Below are 17191 nucleotides of genomic sequence, written 5' to 3'. Positions count from 1 at the left end.
CACTGGCCAGGTCTCTACAGATCTGTTAGACGCCATGTGAGCCTCTGAAACAAATGCCAACCATGAAAGCACATGCTGCAATAACCTCCAGGGCATCTGGCACCAATACTGCTTGCAACAGTGCTATTCCACCGAATTGGAATATACCTCTAGTGGAGGTACCTGAAGTCAGCAAACAGGACTCAATGGATAATTGTCTGTACTGACTACCTCAGCCACTATACTGTTACTACAGTTGTGTCAACAGCCGAATCTCTGCATATTCTAAAGTTCCCTGTCGAAGACATCATTTTGAAGCACAGAGCACCCTGTGTGATGATCTCTCATCTTGGAAAAGTTCTCCAGTCAAGGCTAATATCGAAGGTAATTTCACATTGCGATACCACCACCAGGATGAGAACTGCCAACCATCCACAAAGGAATCATTCAAAGAACACTTTAAAGTGTTGGCAAATATACTTTCAATGTATATCTATGTCAAACAGAGGGATGAAGTTATGCTGTTTGGGCTGTGTAATGTTCCAGCCATATTCAAACATTTGGCAGACAACCTACTTCAGCACCTTAAATGGACGTCAAGTCTTTGTTACCAGAGAAGCAGGTTTCACACCACTGTTTCTGCTCTTCTATCACAAGGCCAAAATGACACTGAATATGCTGTTCCTGTTTCAACCAGACAATATTCATGATGAGAACATGAAACACCTCATTAACAGGATTGAAGAAGAATGGCTGCTGGCTCACAATAGACCCTGGATGCCCGAAAGTGGGAAATATCTTATGTTTGTATATTTTAGAATATTCGTTGTTTCTATAAAAAAATGAGCATTCTAGAATATTTGATGTTTATACAAGTAGCTGCATTCTCTGTACAGGAGTTCAGTTCTGTTCTGGCTGTATGTTGGTGTCAGTAATAAATGTGCTTTCAGTGTTGTGCATCATTTACAACCTTGCCTTCAGATTTGGACTCGAATGTGGTTTCAACGTGACAATACTGTCAACTTGTACTAGCAAAATAGCTGAAAATGGATGAAGTAGAGTCGATATGAGAGAGAGAGAGAGAGAGAGAGAGAGAGAGAGAGAGAGAGAGAGAGAGAGAGAGAACATGTTGCATACTAAATCCCTCTCTCCTTTTATAGTACACAGGGCCAAAAATGGGCCGGTCATGTCAACTTCACTGAAGAGGGAAGGAGAAATACAGGAATTCCTACCAAAGGCTCCCACAGTAGGTCCCCATTGCAATCGCTTGGGGCAAATGTGTAAGGGGGGGGGGGGGGGGGGGGGGGGGGGGCACACTGTATGTGTGGATGGATATGTGTGTGTGTGCGCGAGTGTATACCTGTCCTTTTTTCCCCCCCTAAGGTAAGTCTTTCCGCTCCCGGAATTGGAATGACTCCTTACCCTCTCCCTTAAAACCCACATCCTTTCATCTTTCCCTCTCCTTCCCTCTTTCCTGATGAGGCAACCGTTGGTTGCGAAAGCTAGAATTTTGTGTGTATGTTTGTGTGTCTATCAACCTGCCAGCGCTTTCGTTCGGTAAGTCACCTCATCTTTGTTTTTTATATATAATTTAATACTGTGTTTTATTAACTAACCACACACTGTCATATCAACCAAAAAACACATCAATTATAGCAAACAGCAAGACAATATGTTGGAGAATAATAACGTAAAAGTGTAATACCTTTCCATTTTTAACAATGTAGTCAAAAAGTTCACCTCCAGAAACATATTCCATTATCATAAAAATATCTGTTGGCGTGCTTATCACTTGATACCTGTTACAAAACAACGCAAATATATCAGTGAGTTCAACAGTAGGTAAAATTTTATTTGAAATTTTATTTTAAAGATAAATTACAAATAAATCACAGTTATCACAGAAATTATTGATATATTACATAAACCAGAAGGATACTGATTTTTAATTAACATTACAGCATGCAAACACGTGAAGAAAACCTAATAAAAACTGGTTGTAATAACTTACAGTTTTATTATATGAGGATGACGAAAGAGTTTTAAATTTTGTATTTCTCTTCTAATCTTTCCAACAACATCAAGACTTTTGATTTTTTGCCTGTTTAATATTTTAACAGCAACTTTGTGATTTGTAAGCTGATGTTCACCAACTGGAAAACAATATAAATTGTGGTGTTCTAACACAATATTTTTTATGGTATTTATGAATAATGAACTCTGAATCAATACTATTGTTTTTCTGTTAAAAAGGACTTCAACAGCAAACAACTTCCACAATACACAAGACACACAATACACAAGACATTGCTCTTAAAACAAACATTTGTAAGACACAACTATCATACTGAGAAGATACATCTACTGATTTCACTTACAAATCAAAGAACACAGGCTAAAGTGAAGTTTATTATATCTTCATTTTCAATACAATTTTCAAACTAGTTAAAGCATATCTTCCAGTACACTGCTCACAACAAACCAGCTCTTGGCAAATAATTAGCCTAAGATTCTTTCACATGATGAATTTTGGCAATACAATAATGCCCCAATTCATACAACTAGTGCTGCCTACCCATGGCTTTCGAAACATGTAGAAAGGCTTAACATTCTTACTGGCCACCATAATCATCTGATCTCAATAAATGAAAAGCTATTCTGGAGAACTGGATTCATGCCCATTACTAACTTCTGCCTTTCTATATCAACCTGAACAATTTAGCATTCAGCATTTGTACAGATCAATGCTTCAGAGTTAGGAAGTCTTTTCTGACAGTATTTGTCTGTCTGGAGTGTAGCCATGTGTGGAAATGAAACATGGGTGCTAAACAGTTTAGACAAGAACAGAATAGAAGCTTTTGAAATGTGGTGCCACAGAAGAATGGTTCAGATTAGATGGGCAGATCACATAACTAATGAGGAGGTACTGAACAGAATTGGGAAGACAAGAAATTTGTGACACAACTTGACAGAAAGAAGGAATTGGTTGATAGGAAACAGTACGAGACATCAAGGGATCACCAATTTAATACTGAAGGGAAGTATGGGAGGTAAAAACTGTAGAAGGAGAGCAAGAGATCAGTACAACAGGACAATACACAAATTCAGATGGATGTAAGATGCAGCTGTTACTCAGAGATGAAGAGGCATGCACAGGGTAGAGTAGCACGGACAGCTGCATCAAACCAGTCTTTGGACGGATACCAACTACAACAACACCCCTAATGTCATGCACCAACAGTTCATAGTAATTTGAAGATTCTTGTTTAGTACTTACTAGTGCTGACATGTAACTCAGTTTCAGAGTATTGTGAAGGTTTATTTATTCATCACAAAAATTCATCTTAAAAACCTATGTCTTTCATTATTATGTAAATACTTTTAACAACTACATAGGCCCCAAAACACATTAGCACTTAATGTAGTCGAGTAACAGAAAAATAACATACACTTAACTTGAATTTGTAAATATTACTCGTGACAAATACAATCCTCCATTTTTCCCTGCCAAATACATTAACATCTTTCTTGCTACTGCTCAACTCCAAGTAAAACCGCATCTTCTGTGCAAATAAATCCCTCCATCCATGCCGGTAACCAATATCAATAGCTTTGGTGCAACATGACTTGCAAATTTTTATTGTAGTCAGTATGAGACCCATAATTTGCAGCTTCTTTTCAAGTCATTCTTGATGCACGGCAATGACAGCTCAGTAACAAGAAGTATTTTTAGAGGTGAAAAAATATGTTGACTACAAATCTTGAGTAGCTGAAATCTGATCTAAAGCAGTGCAATGTGTATAATATTCAAGATATTCACTAAAATTATGCCAGATATATAAAAAACCACACGATTTAATCAGGAAATGAAACAAGCTCATTTTAGCAATGGCTATAGCACAGTGGACAATCTGTATGTTGTGAGTGGTTCGAGATTAATAAATTTTAAGAAAGTGTTTGACTTGCTTTCAATAATATCTCCTGTGACAGCACTTGAGAAACTGTGCAGCAACACAACATTTGTTAATATACTGAAGAATATTTGTCAATGCTACACCTTCATTAGATTTCATCAGGATAGTGTAGAATACAAAACTGAAAGAGTAGTCAGGCAAGGAGATTCCATACAAAGCATCAAAATGAACTTACATGTTAACAGAATATATCTGAATCATCTTCATTTTACTGTTTTTCCTCTAAAACTACAGTAACAAATGGAAAAACTTAAATGAGGAACTTTGAAAGTGAGTGCAATTAGATTCAATACACTGAAAATCTATACATTATTATAAGACTAAAATAATAACCAACCAACATATCAACAAGGAAACAATACAAATGAACAGTGACACCATAAAAATGGTTGAAGTAGTTTTGTATTTATGGCAGTTGAAGACAATGGCTAGATTGACAGCAAAAGGCAGACACATGAGTAAAAATGGCCTGGTCAGCTTTTGGGAAACTAAATAAGAGTTTTCAAAACTAATCTTATAAGATGTCTGAAAAGGAAAGTTTGCAATCAGCGTGTATTATTTACAATAGAAGGGGTTGTCAAGCAGATATGATTTCAGTAGTTTGTGTTTGGAGTTAATTTTATTATCTAGTAGCTGAAAAAGACCCACTTATGTTGGTCTTTGTTTTCATTTGTTTTCTGAGAATATTCCAGAACACTTGAAAACATTATAAAAATGAGCATTCAAAAAAATTCTAAAAATGTTAATATTTGTCACTTAAAAATACTCTTTGAGTATTCTTAAATCCATTTATGTATTCAACAATACCCTAATTAATACTAACTGGATACAATATGACTCAGTGCTGTTTGAATACATAAATCAATTGAGTGCACTTATATAAAATTCTCCCCAGTTCTTCAGTGATCTCCCACCTCAATCCACTTAGTATGTGGGAGATGTTGATCAGCTTACACTTGTTTGCAGCCAATGAAATACACTTGCAAAAATTTATAACATTTGTTTTGCAATGGTGACAATGATCCCATCCGATGCCAGACTTGCCTTTAATCGATAACACAGAATTTAATTGGTGTTCTTCACTGTTCATGGAAATAGCACCAAATAATGTCATTTGAAAGCAAGCATTGTATGCTCTCATACTTCATAGAAAATGTTTTAATTCTGATGGAGGTACTTCCAATGGTGCCAACAGAACTTTTCCACTCAAACAACATATTCCTGGTGTTTACAAAATTTCTTGGCACTGCTGGCCTGTCACACTTTATCAATTTGACCAATGACAACATGTTTGTGTTTGTTGTGCTCCTTAGTGGGATAATAATGGAATGCTTCAACTACCAAAATCTACTTCCCTGCTTTGCACTTCTCCTACACTATTTTGTTCGTGCACTTGCAACTGTTGTCTTTCGTGGTGAACTTCACTCGTTGTAACTCTACTGCGTTCATTTCATAGGTGGTGATGGTGGTTAGTGTTTAACGTCCCGTCGACAACGAGGTCATTAGAGACGGAGCGCAAGCTCGGTTTAGGGAAGGATTGGGAAGGAAATCGGCCGTGCCCTTTCAAAGGAACCATCTCGGCATTCGCCTGAAACGATTTAGGGAAATCACGGAAAACCTAAATCAGGATGGCCGGGGACGGGATTGAACCGTCGTCCTCCCGAATGCGAGTCCAGTGTGCTAACCACTGCGCCACCTCGCTCGGTGTGGTTCATTTCATACTATTATTTTTCAGCATGTTCTCCATTTCTGCTTGTTCAGTGTCTCACTTGGTCCTCTTCTCTAATCTCATTGTTCATCCATTAAATTTTCTCTCCTTCTATCCAGTCTCTTCCATTGTGATGCTAACTGTGCTTCCCATTCCTTGCCTGTTTCAATCCTTCATTTTTCTTTTTGTTTCCTTCTTTTCAATTCACCACTGGTAAGATCTCCTCCTCTTTCGTATTTTGGCATCCTGTTAAATGTTAATATAATTTAATACACTAAAATTCCACTCAATACTTTGTTCATTACCTTAAGAAATTCACTTTCTCTTTTCTTTGATCTGCTGTAACCAACTTCCAAATGAGTGGTGTGTGTGTGTGTGTGTGTGTGTGTGTGTGTGTGTGTCTGTGTGTGTGTGAGAGAGAGAGAGAGAGAGAGAGAGAGATTCTAGAACATTCACAATCACTCTGAAAAATTCTAGAACATTGTGGAACATTCTCTAACCTTCTGGAAGATTCTATAACATTATGGAACATTCTACAACATTCTAGAAGAAATTTGTTTGCAAAGTTTTGGTGGCACGTGCACGCATGCACACATGCCCGCATAGATAATAAAAATCTACTCACCAAGTGGTGACAGGAGAACACACATATAAAGATATTGAAATCTGCAAGCTTTCAGAGCCAGTGGCTCTGAGGTGAAAGAAAAGGACTGGTGGGGTGGAGGAAATGAGGAGAGTTTGGGAATCACATGCCAGGGGAGACTTCCAGACAGGCTGAGAGCCTTTTCCAGTATACTCTTTCATCCCTCTTTTACTCCCTTTTAATCAATTTTAAATTTTGTTTGCCTCTGTGTGTTGCACCCAGTTTTCTATTCTGGGTGTCACACTTTGTTGGATAATGTGCGCTCTTGGCTGTAATGTATCAGAGGTGGGACACCTGCAGGTGGAATGTTTCCTGTCGTATGTACAGCCCTAGGGATGCCCACCTGCTGTCTTCCCTATGTCCTCCATCTTGTTTTAATTATTGGCAGTACATAAGATGTCCATTACATGATTTTTAAACTTCTCGCTTTTACTGTAATGAATCCCTTGACTAGATCACAAAACATTCTCGATGATTGAGGGACTGATATGACCTCGATGTTTGGTCCTCTACTCCCCTCCCCCCCCCCCCCCCCCCAACCAACCAACCAACCAACCAACCAACCAACCAACCAACCAACCAACAAATAGCCAACACAATTCAGAGAATAGTATTCTTGTGAAATACAACTAGACCTTCATTCACACAAAGTAATGAGTGCTATTGATACGAGATCTCAAACTGATTCACCTGTCATATTTCATAGTAACTGACAGAAAGTCATCGAGTAAAACAGAAGTAATATCTGGTGTTCCCTAAGGATGTTTTGTAGACCCTCTGCTGTTCCTCATCAATATAAACCGTTTATAGGAGATAAACTGAGTAGCCCTCTTAGATGGTTTGCAGACGATGCTGTCATTTACTACCTAGTAACTCATCAGGTGTTCAAAACTAATTGCAAAATGATTTAGACAAGATATCAGAGTGATGCAAAAAGTGGAAATTGACTCTTAATAATGAAAAGTGTGAAATCATCCACATAAGTACTAAAAGTAATCCACCAAATTTCAGTTACATGAAAAGCTGCACAAATCTAAAGCTGTAAATTTAACTATGTACTTAGGGAGTACAATTACGAATTACTTAGATGCAAAAGGTCTACTAAAGAAACTGCATACACTATGGTATCCTCTTCTGGAGTATTGCTGCATGGCGTGGGATTTGCATCAGATAGGACTGACAGAAGACATTGAAAAAGATCAATGAGGGGCAGTTTGTTTTGTATCACTTAAAAATAGTGGAGAAAGTGCCATGGATATGATATGCGAATTGGGGTGTCAATCATTAAAACAAAGGCATTTTGCATTGTGGCTGGATCTTCTTATTGAAATTATCAACTTTCCCTGTGCAGGGGAAAATATTTTGTTAATGTCCACCTACACAGAGAGAAATGAGCAGCATAACAGAGCAGCAAAAACCAGAGCTCCCACGGAAAGTTTCAAATGTTTGTTTTTCTCACGTGCTGTTCAAGAGTGGAATAGTAGAGAAATAGCTTGAAGGTAGTTCGATGAATCCTCTACCAGGCACTTAATTGTGAATCGCAAAGCAGTCATGTAGATGTAGAATATTTTGCAACAACAAAGCCACTGTTTTTCATTGAAAATATTGAGGATAGATTTGGAGAAGTTGCTGCAATAGAGAACAATGAGAAATGGATATCTGTTGATCAAAACTGTGATGCTCACCAATCATAGGCATTTCAGGTCTATGATAATCTCAGGATATAACAGTTACTGTCTTTTCTCATGACAAACTCAACAGGATTCAAGGTCTAATCTTCCACCACAATCTAACATTATAAAGAGGTAAAAGACTGCACGCTAACCTAGAGAAACACTGAGCAAATTTAGTTCATTGGATTCAAAGAGGACCTAAGGATAATAGCCTTTGACAGAAATTTTGTATCTGAGAAAGTTAAAGTTATGATTGGGAGAGCAGACCTTGTGAGGGAGGGACCCCCCCCCCCCCCCCCCAACTTACACATGTAAATGTCCAGAACTCCACTGCCCTCATTCACTGACATGTCCAGTTTTCAAGAGGAAGCAGAAAATACAGTAACATGAAATACTTAACTGGCTGTCATATCAATATGCTAAGAAAAAGTTCAAATGACTCCATCCAATCAATATGATGTCAAACTTTGCAAATAATGTGTCATAATCCACCTGCACTGTGATGGCTAGGTCTCAGGGACTAAGTCAGGATCCTGGTCACATGTCAATGCCTGTTTTTTCACTCAAGGGAAGAAGCATCAGCTCCCTCAACTGTGTCCCCTCCCCCCTCCCCCCATCATGCCTAAGGATTCGATGAAGAATCACACATTCAGTTGGAGCATGATTCAACAGCAAAATGGTTCATACTACCATTTCCACTTCGCTGCTTTTTCGTACTCCAGTCTAGTGTTCCTGTTTTTCAGATGACGAAGGGGACCATCAGCTCTTTCAACTTCCAAATCCACAACACCAGTGGTAACCAACCAATTGGAACATCAAGAAATGCCCTGGCCTCGTACGGCATCACTAAGGAAGTGGACACCTGTGAAAGTGCATCTCTCCCAGAACAAAGCTATCCCCACCAACTGGTTGAGCTCTGTCAACCAATTTACAGTTGTCAGTGTGGCTCTAAAGGAGACTTGATTCTCAGAAACCCAACTCCCTACTGTTCAAAGTTACAAACCCTATTGTAATAATTGTGTTAATGGAGAGAGGGTATCTGGAGAAGTCTGCACACTCATACACTCTGACACTCAGTGAGCAGGTGCCACTGAACACTGCACTAGTAGCTGTGGCTGTTTATGTCAACCTGTCAATTAGAGTAGATATTTAGACTTGAAAAGGTCTCTGGAACCATACAGTTTCATTTCATTAAAGCACCTGCACCTGGGTTTCAAGCAGGATCCCCCATTTCATTTGAAGCTGTGATGCTATTCCAATACAATGCCTCTGCAATGCTGTTTGAGTTTAGGGGGAAAACCAAGTGGACTGAGACATGATTAGGAATTTGGATTGAGAAGGAAGGCATTCTACACCACTTCATGCAGTTATGAAAGCCACTTTGCCAAGGTGGTGTAGTGGTTAGTGCATCTGCCTAATGAGTAGGAGACCCGGGCTTCAATCCTGGCCTTAGTAAAAAATTCTCATTTGTCATTTCAGTCTGCATGTATACATCATGTTGTAACTGAACATTGATATCCCAGATGCAGACACAGGAGTGGAATCGACATACGAGCTGGTGCCACACATGTACCTTCAGGGACAGATCTGCGGATCTTGCTGGCCAAAAGAGTATCTCAACATCATACAGATAGTATGGAGACACCTGTGATATGTGTGCACATGTGAAGTCCTGATGAAAACAGGCACCATGATGCTGTCGCATGAGAGGTAACGCATAAGGATGCAGGATGTCCATTACATACTGTTGTGCCACCACAGTTACCTCAATCATTACCAGTCATGATCTGAAGTCATACCCAGTGCCTCCTCATACAATGACACCACGAGTAAACACTGTGTCTCGACAGAATATTGGAAGAATGGGACCCCTCTACAGGTTGCCCCACATATTCACCAACAATAGTTATTCAGGGTAGTGCAGAATTGCAATTCATCACTGAACACGATACTATGTCATTCATTGGCAGTCCAGGTTTCCCAATCACTTCAAATGTGGACCTTTGTGCTGTGGTATTGCCAGCATAATTCACTAGTCCAACTGCCAATTAATCATGCAGAAAGACACAGAATGCTCCAAGGAGTCTATTACTTGTTTGTGTATATTAGATGCAGATGTACAGAGGTTACGATGCACTTGATGTGCACAAGGCTGAATGCCTCACAAGACTGAATAATTCACTAGTCTACCAGTCAGCCAAGTGGAGACATACAATGAGGCCCCTTTGAAATTCTCTCAGATGCTGATAATGATGCCTCACATGAGTATGCACCATATCCATGTTTTTCACAGTGATCCCTCAACATCTGACACGGTTCAGACGAGTTTGCACCATATCCATGTTTTTCACAGTGATCCCTCAACATCTGACACTGTTCACATGAGTATGCACCATATCCATGTTCTTCACAGTGATCCCTCAACATCTGACACTGTTCACACCGTTTATGTACACTACCAGGCCTAGTAACAACACTAAATGCAAACAATATTGATCCACTTGGCAACCTTTCTATCTGTCAGAGAGAATTGCAATTCTAATCATTTACATACCCCCAATGGTGAGTATGTGCACAAAGTTACACTAACATCCAACCACGTCTTCTGGGTGCTTCACTTTTTTTTCCAGGCAGTGTAATTCGCTTCTGTATTTCGTAACCATGACTTATTAAAGTGATAGTTTGGTAATATTCACACTTGTCAGCACCTGCCTTCCTCTGCATTACAATTGTTACAGTCTTTCTGTAGTCTTGGTCATTTCACCTGTCTCATATAGCTTGCACATCAGGAGAAATAGTTTCGTCATGGCCGGCTCTGCCAAGGACCTCAATAATTCTGACAGAATGCTCTCTACCCCGGAGGCCTTGTTTCAACTTAGGTTTTTCAGTACTCTGTCAAATTCTTCTCATAGTACAACATCCCTCCACCTCATCTTCATTTGCTTTCTCTTTCCTTTCTGTGTTACTGACTTCAAGTTCATTTGCCTTGAATAGCACTTTTATATATTCCTTCCACATTTTCTTCTCCGTCTTTGCTTCATAGTGGCTTGCATCTGAGCTCTTGATATTCATACAGGTGTTGCTCTATTCTCCAAAAGTCTCTCTAACTTTCTTACAAATGTCATCTATTTTGCACATCCTTTACAGCCTCAGCGATTTCACAGTTTTTGTCAATACCATATTTCAGACTTCTGAATTCACTTTTGCCTGCTCCAGTTACTTCCTTTTTTCCTTCATCAATTAAATTCAATATCTCGTGTGTTATTCAACATTTCTATTAGATTGAGAGCTTTTTTAAAAAACAAAAAAAGTTTAAATCTGAGGTCACACCAATAAAATATGGCCACAGTCCACATCTGCCACTGGAAATGTTTTGCAAATTTAAAATCTGGTTTCAAAATCCCTACCATACCTTTATATAACCTATCTGAAACCTTCTGGTCTCAAAGTCTCTTTCTTTTGCCTATAATCTACAACCTTCTTCTATGATTCTAAAACCAAGTGTTACCAATGATTAACTTGTAGTCCATGCAAAATTTTATCCTATAACTCTTCTGTTTAGTCCCTCCCCCAGCACAGGTTCTAATATTTTTCCTTCTCTTTCCTACTATCAAATTCCAGTCTTCCATCTTATGTAAATCTTACCTCTGGAATATTTTATCCAAGATGCCATCATCATTAAGCCATACAACAGAGCAGTGTGCCCTTAGGAAAAATAGTAGCTCTAGTTTCCACTTGCTTTCAGCCATTTGCAGTATCAATGTAGCAAGGTGACGTTGGCTAATGGAAAAGGCAGATCACTATCTCAACCAAACTATTGCTACCGTAACTACTGAAAAATCTGCTGCAACTCTTCAGAAAACACAGCTTTGTCTGGACTCTTCACTGATAGCCCTGCATTGATGAAAGTGTTTTGCAGACTACATAGAAAATCGCTGTAATGTAATTTTCATATGTATTGTTACTACACGCAAATATTTCTGTAATGTATTTAACATATCCAATGCCATTACACAAAATAGTCAGAGGACAACAAGATAAATGGTATTGCAATATTTAGCAATGCAAACAACTATGGTAACAGTCAGTATATTTAATAAAACACTTATTTAAGATGGTGGCTAATAATTTTTACTTAACAGTGCAGTAACAAACAGCAACAGCAAAAAAATTTGACCAACTTTATTTACCTATAGCAAACATAAGTCAAAAATCTAAATGCCAACAAATATCATAATGTAGACACACATTTTTCTCCTTGGATCTACGCTGTAATTCATCAAAACACATGACATCACCCTTTCAACAAACATAAACTGTCATATCTGACAGATGAAAAAAGTGTGCAATATACTGCAATTACTCATGTCAATATACTATCACAATAAGACTGAAATCACAGTAGACCTTGATTTTAAATAAGCAATTTCAATTTATTGGCTGGTTTATTTATTTATTTACACGTCTAGTTCCGTAGGACCAAACTGAGGAGCAAAACTCCAAGGTCATGGAACGTGTCAGTACATGAAATTACAACATAACAGTAATAACAGACAAAACAAAATACTTATGAACCCAAAAAAAGTCAAGTGATAAGTTCAAGCAAATGCAATCAACAATACAACGTAGGAATCAGTTTAATTTTTCAAGGAACTCCTTGACAGAATAGGAGTGCCCCATGAGGAAACTCTTCAGTTTCAACTTGAAAATGGGTGGATTACTGCCAAGATTTTTGAATTCTTGTAGTAGCTTATTGAATATGGATGCAGCAGTATCCTGCACACTTTTCTGCACAAGAGTTAAGGAAGCGCGATCCAAATGTAGAATGGATTTCTGCCTAGTATTAACTGAGTAAAACCTGCTAATTCTTGGGAATAAGATGATATTGATAACAAGAAACAATAGTAAAGAATATATATATTGAGAGGCCACTGTCAGAATACCGAGACTAGTAAACAGGAGTCGACAAGAGGTTCGCAAACTGCGGACTGCCCGTTTCTGAGCCAAAAATATCCTCTGAGAATGGGACGAGTTAACTCAAAATATAATACCATATGACATAAGTGAATGAAAATAAGCAAAGTAGACTAATTTTCATGTCAAACGATCACTTACTTCAGATACCTTTCGAATAGCAAAAATTGCAGCATTAAGTCTTTGAACAATATCCTGTGGGCTTTTACTATCTATCTGAACACCTATAAATTTGCAGTGTTCAGTTTCATTAATCATATGTTCATTCTGTGAAATTAAGATGTCGGGTTTTGTTGAACTGTGTGTTAGAAACTGTAAAAACTGAGTCTTACTGTGATTTTGTGTTACTTCCTTTTTTACAAGCCATGAACTTATGTCATGAACTGCACTATTTCAAACAGAGCCAGTGTTGCACACAACATCCTTTACTACCAAGCTGGTGTCATCGGCAAACATAAATATTTTAGAATTACCTGTAATACTAGGGAGCATATCATTTATATGAATAAGGAACAGGAGTGGCCGCAACACTGAACCCTGGGGCACCCCCATTCGACTGTACCCCACACTCACCCCACATCGCAGCCATTCTCAACACTGTGAATAATGACCTTTTGCAGTCTGCTGTTAAAGTAGTAGATGAACCAATTGTGAGCTACTCATCGTATTCCATAATGGTCCAACTTCTGAAGCGATATATTGTGATCAACACAATCAAACACGTTAGTTAAGCCAAAAAATATGCCCAGTGCTCGTAATATTTTGTTTAATCTGTTCATAACCTCACAGAGAAAAGAGAATATACCACTTTCAGTTGTTAATTCACTTCTAAAGCTGAACTGTACATCAGATAGCAAATTATGTGCTATGAAATGATCGATTATCCTTACATGCACAGCCTTTTCAATAACTTTAGCAAACACTGATGGCAAAGAATAGGTCTAAAATTGCCTACATTATCCCTTTGTCCCTTTTTATAAAGTGGCTTTACTACTATGTACTTTAATCGTTTAGGAAACTGACTTTTCTTAAAGGAAAGTTTCCAAATATGGCCGAGTACAGGGTTAACATGTCCAGCACAGTACTTTAATATTCTGCTAGGCACTCCATCACATCCATGAGAGTCCTTAGTCTTCAGTTACTTAATTATTGACTCAATCTCCCTCTTGTCAGTATCACAGAGGAGTATTTCAGACATCAACCTCAGAAAGACATTTTCCAAGAGAGTTATTTGATTCCCTATAGAAGCTAAGTTTTTATTTAATTCATAAGCAATGCTCAGAAAATGATTGTTAAATACTGTACATATACCTGACTTATCAGTAACAGAAATATTTTTACTATGTACTGACTCTATATCGTTGACCTTGTGCTGTTGACCAGACACTTCCATCACAGCTGACTGTATGGTTTTAATTTTATCATGTGAATTAGATATTCTATTTGCATACCACATACTCTTTGCCTTCCTAATAACATTTTTAAGCACCTTAGAGTATTGTTGAAATGGGCTATGTAGCTTGATTGTGATTACTTCTAACATTTTGATATAATTCCCACTTTGTTCTACATGATACCCTTACCCCACTAGTCAGCCACCCAGGCTGCCTTATACTGCTAGTACCCTGTTTAGAACGTTCTAATAGAAATAAAATCAAAGAACATGAGAAATGTGTTTAGGAAAGCATCATATTTGTCATCTATGTTATTGGCACTATAGACATCCTGCCACTCTTGTTCCTTAATGAGATTTTAAAAAACTCTCTATTGCCATTGGATTAGCTTTCCTACATAGTTTGTAATTATATGTAACATTTGTTTGACTACAGAAGTCTTTTAGTGTTACAACTTGTGCATCATGGTTTGAAAGGCCATTCACCCTTTTACTAACAGAATGCCCATCTAGTAATGAAGAATGAATAAAAATATTGTCTAGGGCTGTGTTCCCCTGCACCCTGGTTGGAAAAAATGCAGTCTGCATCTGATCATATGAGTTTAGTAGATCTACCAACATCCTTTTTCTTGCATAATCATATACAAAATTAATATTCAAGTCACCACATATAACTAATTTTTGGTACTTCCTATAAGTGAACCAAGAATCATACATGGCCACTCCTCCACTTCACAAAGAACTCCTTGACAAACAGTCAGCTAATCTGACCTGGTAAAAGAAGCCTCTGAATCGTCAAATTATTTAAGTGGTGCTCCAATAAACCAATAATGTCAGAGTCAACATATGTAAGCAGTTCACTAACTTTATCTCTAATACCTGTTATATTTTGATGAAATATGTTAATTCCTTCTCTACTTGGATACCTGGCCTCCTCTGAAGGTGATTCCTTTGTTAGAGGGGCTTCATTTAAGCAGGTACACCTATCAGCTGACTTCACTCTAAAAAAGGTGCAGCTCTAACACCAACTACTACAGGAATTTTTCCACGAGTGATCCCACCACCACCACCCACTACGCTGTCACCTATAAGATTTGCCAACCTCCCCTTCCCATACCTACTGAGGTGCAGGCCATGCCTAGCGAAACCCGATCTACTCATAGATTCAACTGGCACCACGGCAATGTGACCCATGCCCTCCGTCATCAGTGCCTTCCCCAGCCCCATGTTAACACTCCTAACAGCAGCATTAAGGTGAGGCCGATCATGATGCTGAAACAGTTGCATAAAGTGCACATTAGTGCTACCAGTTTGAGTAGCTATCTTGACTAGGTCACCAACTACATCATATTCCCCATCCCTATCAAGACTATTCCCTGCTCCACCCACAATAACCATCTGATCCTCTTTCGTAAAATTCTTACATAGCTCCCCTATGCTGTCAATCACCTGAGTCAACCTTGCACTTGGCTTCACAATGCTGGTGACCTGGTACTCACTCACCAACACTTACTGCAACTGCTGGCCCACACCTCCACCATGTGAAATACCTAGCAGCAGAACCTCCTTCTTTCTGTTAGAATTTGCAACTGACTTAGGCTTCCTAACTGCTGAGGACTGCTGCATGTTTCCTACACCTACAGAGTTTCCTCGCCACTCAACTCAGACAGTTGGTCAAATCTATTGCATATACATAAAGTACAACAGTCTGAGTATCTCCTCCTCTTAGCTGCCTTCTTACCAACTGTCAGTTCCCATTCCCCAGCATCCTTCACCCTCTTCAACCTATCTAGCTCTTCCTTTGCATCTTGAAACTACACCAGAAGGGCATAGATCTTACACTCCTGCTCCTCTATCAACTTATTTCTGCTACAGATTCTGCATTCCCACGAGGGGATCTCATTAGAATGCCACTGGTAAGTGGGCCAAACTTTGAATTGACTTACCCAGCCAGTTATATGTGGCCTACAGTTTAACATGGATTCCAAACCATGAAGGTAACGTGCTCCATGGTAAGGAATCCACATCAAACTGTAAGTCCTTCTATAAGTGACTGGTAAGTCAGTTCAAAGGTCAGAGGAATCCAACAGCATACCACCCCCAACAGGACTGTGCCTTGTAAAGCACTGTGATTTTCAAACAGTTTTCAGATTGGTTGGTTGGTTGGCTGATTGGGGGTAGGGGACCAAACAGCAAGGCCATCAGTCCCATCAGATTAGGGAAGGATGGGGAACGAAGTCAGCCATACCATTTCACAGAAACCTTCCCTGCATTTGGTTGAAGCAATTTAGGGAAATCACGGAAAATCTAGATCAGTATGCCTGGACGCAGGTTTCAATTGTCGTCCTACCACATGCGAGCGCAGCGGGCTAACCATTGCGCCACCTCATTTGGTAATCTTCGGATTGATGACTGGTTTACTTGATAAGTGTGGTGAAACATAGATACCAGCAAATGCATAAAGTAATATCAATTAATGGTGCAAAGTGTATGTAGCACACCTTTATCAGAATAGATACTACCAAAAGCAAATTAAAAGTGTCCCCACACACCAGTTCTTCAGACAGAAGAGCAAAGCTTTTCAACTGGAACATAAATCTGTGGAGCAGATAACCAAAACCTCACAATAGTGACAGCTACATAAACAAAACCATGATTCACATATGCAATCATTTCTCTATTACCTAAACCTGTGATATCCACTCTTGAATCTCTTCATAAAAATAAAATTAAGAGAGGATCATCATCAACAGAATAACCCCTATACTGATACTTGTAATACACAGTTATTCATCCCATTATATCTTTCTTAGTTATTTGCATGTTCCAGGGATCATAGCTATGATC

The 17191-nt window shown here is 38.7% G+C and overlaps 1 protein-coding gene across 1 annotated transcript in view; it reads right to left on the bottom strand.

Annotated features, from left to right (window-relative positions):
* The window catches only part of LOC124556729 (5'-AMP-activated protein kinase catalytic subunit alpha-2), a 156317-nt gene that overhangs the window by 136130 nt on the left and 2996 nt on the right, over window positions 1-17191 (bottom strand). Inside the window, exons 2-3 of the mRNA XM_047130727.1 lie at window positions 1991-2132; window positions 1685-1778 (exon numbers count right to left, since the gene is read on the bottom strand). Of these exons, the coding sequence (XP_046986683.1) occupies window positions 1685-1778; window positions 1991-2132 (236 nt within the window). The remainder of the gene's footprint in view (window positions 1-1684; window positions 1779-1990; window positions 2133-17191) is intronic.

This window comes from Schistocerca americana, chromosome X (genome assembly GCF_021461395.2).
Source record: "Schistocerca americana isolate TAMUIC-IGC-003095 chromosome X, iqSchAmer2.1, whole genome shotgun sequence".
NCBI classification, from domain to species: Eukaryota; Metazoa; Arthropoda; class Insecta; order Orthoptera; family Acrididae; genus Schistocerca; species Schistocerca americana.
This window is presented reverse-complemented; position numbering and strand designations above follow the sequence as displayed.